Source organism: Drosophila santomea, chromosome 2R, assembly GCF_016746245.2.
Source record: "Drosophila santomea strain STO CAGO 1482 chromosome 2R, Prin_Dsan_1.1, whole genome shotgun sequence".
NCBI classification, from domain to species: domain Eukaryota; kingdom Metazoa; phylum Arthropoda; class Insecta; order Diptera; family Drosophilidae; genus Drosophila; species Drosophila santomea.
This window is the reverse complement of record NC_053017.2, coordinates 8,378,831-8,385,894: the sequence shown is the minus strand read 5'-3', so window position 1 is coordinate 8,385,894 and position 7,064 is coordinate 8,378,831. Positions and strand designations below refer to the sequence as shown.

The 7,064-nt window shown below is 43.5% G+C and overlaps 1 protein-coding gene across 1 annotated transcript; it reads right to left on the bottom strand.

Annotated features, from left to right (window-relative positions):
* Positions 1 to 3,364: 3,364 nt before the first annotated feature.
* LOC120445423 lies at positions 3,365 to 6,045 on the bottom strand. The gene is given in 4 exon segments (XM_039625847.1): positions 3,365 to 4,060; positions 4,126 to 5,566; positions 5,569 to 5,648; positions 5,705 to 6,045. Coding segments are annotated over 3 exon segments (411 nt in total). The 5' UTR covers positions 5,860 to 6,045; the 3' UTR covers positions 3,365 to 4,060; positions 4,126 to 5,390.
* Between the last annotated feature and the right edge of the window lie 1,019 nt (positions 6,046 to 7,064).

Sequence of the window (7,064 nt, the reverse complement as noted above, 5' to 3'; positions counted from 1 at the left end):
ATTTGAAGTGCAAACTCTCAGGTATTCATCGCTATCTTCCCACCTCGCGATTGCTTCGCTCCACTCCTTGTGCTCGTTTACTATTCATTGTAGCGTGCCATTAAGATTTGTTGTTTGAATACATTTACCATTTGTTAGTGCAGCGCCCAGGACGCCGAGTGCCCCTGTGTGCGTGTCCGCATCTGGGTGTGTGTGTGTGTCTGCAGATCCGCCTGTGTATTTAGTAGTCCTGTGTATCTCTGTATATCTGTATATCTGTATATCTCTGTATATGTGCGCCGAGGGCGTGTGCGTGTGTTCGTTCTGCACTCACAGCAATTATTTACTCGCGCTTAAAGCTAAAAGGCTTTAATTGCGCGATTATTTGTCTTCTTCATTAAGCGAAACACGCAAATCTCAAAGGCAAAGGAAAAGGCTTTGAATTAAGCGGCTGATGGCTGAAGTGAGGCTTAAATTGGGGAGCTCGGAGGAGAGTGGAAATGCGAAGGCAGCAGAGGCAGACAATGTGGGCGTGGGTGTGGGTAAGTTTGTGTGGGTGTGAGACAGTGGGCGCCATAAGTTTAGCAAAAGGAAATGCCTTCGCTGATGGCAGTGAGGTGAAATTAGTTTGATGAGGGAAATGTTACAAAGGGTGCCTCAAATATCTGTAATTAAAATGCTTGTTCTTGGGAAGGGGAACGAAAATGAAATAGCTTATGTGTATAGCTATATACATATATGTAAAGTACTTAAATAGTAAGGAAAATCTAGCAAATTCGCAAGGTCCAACCGTGCCATTAAGGGCAGCCATCTCAGATCAGGCAAATACATAGCAAGTTCTGTCTATTTGATGCATCTCCCGCTGAAACTGGCGCTGACTTTCGACACCCACTGCTGGCTGCACATGCAATCCACCCACCGCTTTGCACTGCGGACATGCCACAAAAGCAAAAGCACATATTCAGCGAAAGTTTCTAAATTATTACAAAACAAGTAGTCAAACTTACGGCATCATCAACGCCAACGCCAGCCATCAGAGCAATTTGTGCCAAGAGTATCTCGTGGGGTCGTGGGCGAATGTGCTAAATATATATCGGCAACAACAGAAATGGCCACGGACGACGATGACGCTGACGCGACGAGGACAATTAAAAGCACACCTTTTGTAGTCGCCCACCTGCTCCTCAATAATTGACGAGCCCTCCGACCTCCAACCTCCGGCCAAGCCCCCAAGTCGAACTCTTGGAGCCCAGACTTCGCGAACCCGACAATGTGAAAACAGAGCAAAAATCTTTGTGTGTTGCAACGTTTTAGTTTTGATTTATGTGGGCGTGGAATAGATCACACTACAGTTAATGCTACGTTTGAAATTAATCTACTAAATAAAAACCATCGCCTTCTTTATAGTATATTTTTAATAAAATATATTTATACTTTTAGCTCTGATTAGTGAATTACGCGAAATGGGGAAAAGGAGCCTATCTATTTCAGAATTTGTAGGTTATACCTCAATGTTTAAAACTCAAATATTTTCTGTCTCTGCACGAGCTGGCAAAAAGGAATTTAGCCGTTGCGCCGAGTGTTTTATTATGTAGTTTCAGTTGTAGGAATGTGTTAAGGATGCCGCACGTGTTACCGCCTCCCCACCAATTCTACTTTTTGTATTACTTCGTGCGCGAAATTAAGGCAAAGCTAAAGTTTTTGGGGGACGAATGCGATGGTGGGTAGATAGAAGGGTGGTGGGTGGGTAAATCGGAAGCCAAGGCAGCGGCAAAGAAAGTTGCCCCTTCCCGCACCGCTGGCAATCAAAGCGCTGAGTCAGTTAGTCAGACATATTGGATGGAGCCATGGAGCAGGGGTCAGATAAGCCAACAGTTTTGGAACGGTCGCTGCCAATTGCATGATAGTCGCTCCTCTGGCTTATGGCTCTGGCCAGGGCTGGGAGCTACTCCCAGCTGGATCCTAGACAATGTAAGCGGACGGACCTCGGCTAAGGACACCTTCGACGCCGACGCCGACTTCGACTTCGACCCCGACCCATGACCCCACCCGTCCCGCCTCGCCACGAACGACAACGGAACGAGATTGGTGCGTGACTAGCGGTATTTAAAGCCGCCGGAAGCAGTTCCAATTTAAGTTGCAGCCAGGGGCTCGGCTCGCGAATCGGGCTGAAATATCGGATGGGGGTGGTCTGCTCTGGTCTGGTTTGGTCTGGGCCGTGGTGCAATAACGCCAGTGGGTTGCATTCATTAGGCTGACTCAGCCTTCGGGGGCAAGCTTAAAGACACCTAATGCTGTTGATATTCCAGATGCCAGTGTATGCAGGCAACACAAGCTAAACTAATCATTCTCTTTCTTAAGTTGTATGGGGCAAGGATAATAAAGCATGAAATAAATGTCTTTCAGTGAAAACCGCTTCGATAACCTTACAAGCTTACAGTGATATAATTTAGCCACAACTTGTAAACATTCGAACCATCAAATGTTATTTATAAAACCAAAAAACTTGCTTATTTTATATCAAATACTTTCAGAAATATAATGTGGTGATAGGGAGTGTAAAGTTCTAGGAATGCAAAAATCACAAATGATTTCCCTATGAGAGCGCCTGATTGCGATTCCATTTGTTAGCCTGTGCAAGCAGGCAAGAAAGGCATTATCCTGGCCCAGGGAGTCTAAGCCCAAAATTCCCTCCTTGTTGTACTTTCCCCTCCCCGGCTTTTTTGGCAGAAACTAATTTAAGTGCGAGGCCGACGGCGGGAAGGCAGCCACATCATTAGGTCGAGGACGATGGCGCAGTCGAAGCCGTTTTATTTGTTTAAATTTCATTGAAGATGCGCTCGGCAGCGTCGCGTCGCGTCGCCTTGTGGCGAAATTAAAACTGCTGGTTAAGGCTGACTTCGAGATACGGATGGAGATGCAAAGATGCAACCGCTTGTGCGAAAAACTTTATCCTGCTGGCTTTTTGTGGGCACAATCATTATACGCCCAACTTTGATTGAGGCCTGCGCTTCATTCGGGCCTGCGTTCTCAGTCTGGCCCAACTCACAAGAGGCATATTATGCCAATCCCGACTCCGTTTCGAGGTCTCCGCAGAACACCGTGGATCCTATGGAAACCGTCTATCTAGCCCCCTCGATAGACAACTATTTACACAGGCTGTCGCGCAGCAAAGTTTCCGCATGCGGGAGATCCGAGTTTTGGGGAAAAGGAAGAGCACACTGAGAGAATACGGTTACTTGACCTAAGAAGTAAGACCTTCGTTTGATGGCTAACAATTATTTATTCACCAAACACTTTCTTGGAAACGTGCGGACTCTTCAAAAACTACTGTTGTTCTCTAAAAAAATGTATAACTCATAATAGAAAAAGCCGCTTATAAAACTCCCACGGACATTAAATTTTTTTCATAGTGCCTTACATCACACATACAGTTGGAGATTCGGCAACTTTTAACGCACCCGCATGCATTTCAGCTTGCGTCAAATTGTTGCAAATAAAACAGAGTCCCAATCGCTTCCAATTCCCGCTTTCCGGAGCCCCGATCCCAAAGTTATACCATTCCTTCTGACATTCAGCCGGTGAATCTGCTCGTAATTTCTTTAATAGTTGTTCACCAGTGGTGGGGTCTCAAAGGCGGAAAAGTGGGGCAGAAAGTGGGTGAGTGGGTGGCACGTGTGTGCTAAGTGGTTGTTAGCATGCATTCTGTACGGCGGGCGAGGTTCAGGTTAAAATACTTGTGTTAATTTATATGGCCACCCATTTGCCCCGAATCCCGCCGTCTATATATGTGGTTCTATATCTATGGGAGCGTTGCAGCAGATTGCGTTTGCTTGTTAAGCGCAGATTTGTCAATTAGGCTGACGTTAACGTGATGGGGCCACTGAAAACGGTGAAAAAAGAATAGTGTCTAATCCCGAATTTGGTTACCCATCAAGCTAAATTTTGCACAGGCATTAAATGGAAACGGCTTAGGAAAATTGGATGCGAAAATGAAAAAAAATAGGCCAACAAAAAAGGACTGTCATCATAGTTTCTTGAGTTCGCATCCTATTTTGGTATACGGAGATTAAAAACATTTCTGTAGAAAAATAAAAACAATTTTTATACATTCAACAGAAATCTGTTAAGTGGTAAGTTCTGTACCAGTATAATAAAAAAGATATTTAAAAAATATCCTTTAAAAAGTCTGGCATAAAAAGCCCAAAAAATAAGTCCTAATCCTAATGCGGATGCAAAAGTATCACTGATTACGACGACAATACAATACGAAAGCTAGGGGACTTTTCGGGCCGCAGGATACCAATCCGATTTGTTGTTTGGAGGGCATCTAATCAACCAAATTTAGTGTCATTTCAGCGCAGCGTGTGCGTGCGACATGTAAAGCAGCATTTTTGCAAGTATCAATGACAGACAGGACGCTGCGGGTGTCATCAATTTGCGTTTGTTTCACCCCCTTCCGCACACGGCCCCTTTTTGCCACTGATTTGCGCTGATTTTGCAGCCGCCGCCAGGACACAAAAGTACACTTCGGAAAAAAGTATTTGCACAGTATATGGTTTATCAAGCCAACCTTAAATGGAGAGGAGTATAATCGTTCGTTTAGTTTAAGATAACCTTATTATAATGCAATTAAATGCTGTTGAGCACAGTACAGACTTTTAATATATAAACTGGAGTAGATAGATATTTAAAATTATATGATTGCTCATCAGTTCCAAAATAAATCAAAATATATTTTCCAGTGCCCGCAACAAGAGTGCAGGGAAAAAAACATAAAATCCATCAACGGGTTGAAATTGCAACATTCAACAAAAAGCTTTCCGGCAAAAAAAATTGGGATAACGGATCCAAAGGACGACATGCTGATGCTTCAATGCTGATGTGGGGTGGTAGAAAGGGGGTGGGATGCTGATGACGCTGCCACCCGTCAGGCTGCGTGACTCGAATCCCAGGCCAAGGCGTGTCCAAAGTAGATGCCGCTTAAAAATTTAAATTGTATTTGCGGGCGCTGGGTGGCGATGATTCGGCAGGTGGTGCACACTAAATCATAGCAAAAAATTTGAGAGATCCGGTGTTAAATACCCTCTAGAAAAGCTATTAGGTGTAACACATGCGGGAATGTTTTCAATTTAATCTGTGATGGAAATAAAAGATTTCGAATAACTTGTTTTGTTATTTGTGTTTTTTTGGCGCCCAACGTGGGGCGTAGACCCCATTTCACTTTCCATATATGTGTTTTAACGGTTTTAAATTGTTGATTATCACTAGTTGACTTCTCACTAGGGAAGGCATCTTTAAATTTTTATGAAATAATTATGGTTAATCTTTGTTAAATGGGTGTCATGAACCCGCTGCAAACGATAACCAGAGACTAATCCACTCTTCAGTCATCAGTGGTATTCCAACAGCTAGTCCACACCACTCAAAATAAAGAACACCCTCCACCCCTTAACCTTAACGAGCCACAAGCGACACTTCGTACCGCCTTTGGTTCTCATGTAAAAAATTGCACATAAAAATTGCAAAAGCCTCTGCGTTTTCCTTGGCCGCCGGATGGCGTTTTGGGTGGTTGGGTGTCTGGGTATACTGTCTGAAATTCAATCGTAGATTCCGGTTTCGGGGCTGGAAAACGAAAGGTTGAAACCACCCGGGCACGGGCACACCTGCTGATGAGTAAATCTTAAGTGCAATAAAGAAGGAGACGCAACAAAATCCAAAGTACGTGCAGCTGAACCCTGTCGGTGAGCCCGCAGAACATGGAGAGCATGGAGAACCCTGGCTAACCTGGAAGCTCGAAGGAAATTCCCGAATCCGGAACCGAACTGAACTGGGCGTACACTTACTTAGTGGGATTTTGGTCGTGTTCAAAGTTTCCATTCTTTTAAGTAGTACATACCTATATGTACTACCGAGTATACAAGGGCTTTTTTTTGTTTTGCCCCACTTTAACGTTAAATCGTAAATTTTGCAAAAATGAAAACTTTGAAGCGCCTACGTGACGCACTGAAGTAGATTTTATTCCCCCTGCTCAGGTATGAAAGTAGTTCGCCGGATTCCGGGCGCAAAAGTTACGCAAAACTCAGTGGCAAGTGTTAAGTGCGTTTGGGTTTAGCCAGCCAGGAGAGACGTCTCAGTTCTAGTTCCCGAACCCCTTCCCCTCCAGAATTTTCCATGGTCTTTGCCACCCACTACCCTCGCCCAATTTCCACCCGCAACACAGCTAGTTAGTAGAAAAGCCTTTGCCGCAGCTGAAGTTTCTGAGTTGGCAAGAAAATTGCAAAGCTATTGGATGGAAGAAGTTGCCATAACAATGACCTGAAGGAGTTTCGCAACTATTTAAAAAGGTTTTGGACCTCGCGATTCGACCGAACCGAGGGCAAAGGTCAAACCGCTTTCGCGAACTTTTGCTTGAAAATGCCAACGAAAAATTTTAGGTATTAAGGTTAAGGTATTTAGAAGCAGTATTATATTTTTAAGTTTCCTTTATTCATTTAATAAAGGTTAATGTTAATGTAGTATGATGATTATGTTATGATCATATTTGGCTCTACTTTACTATGTTTTCCATTTATAGTTATTATTCTAGTCGTTTTAACTGCCAGTTGCTGAGTAACAATTTCATCAAAATATATTTACCTAAGGTTTGATATATGGTTTTCTCGTCTGCTCTTAAATAGTGGCAACAATTTGCATAAATAAGACATAATTCACGGCACTTTATCCATTCCCTCCCCACTCTCTACAAATGGACACCAAATATTTCGCATGCGACATATGGAGCCCAAGCCAAAAAAGTCGTAAAATAAAGCACAGTCTTGCTTACCTTCTCTCCATTCGTGTCTCGCTTTTATGTAGATTGTTAAATTTTCAAATTAAATTCCGGATATTAACGTATCAAGTTCTGACCCCGGACATAATGCTGCGAGTCTAACAAAAGGATTTTTGCATATTTACTTAAATAAAACCATTTTAACGATTTACGGCGCAAAATTTCATGCATTTCGTGCCCCGGTCCTTATGAGTGTGTGTTAGCTTAAGTCCACATGCGCGTGTGTGTCTGTGTGAGTGCGAGTGCGAGTGTG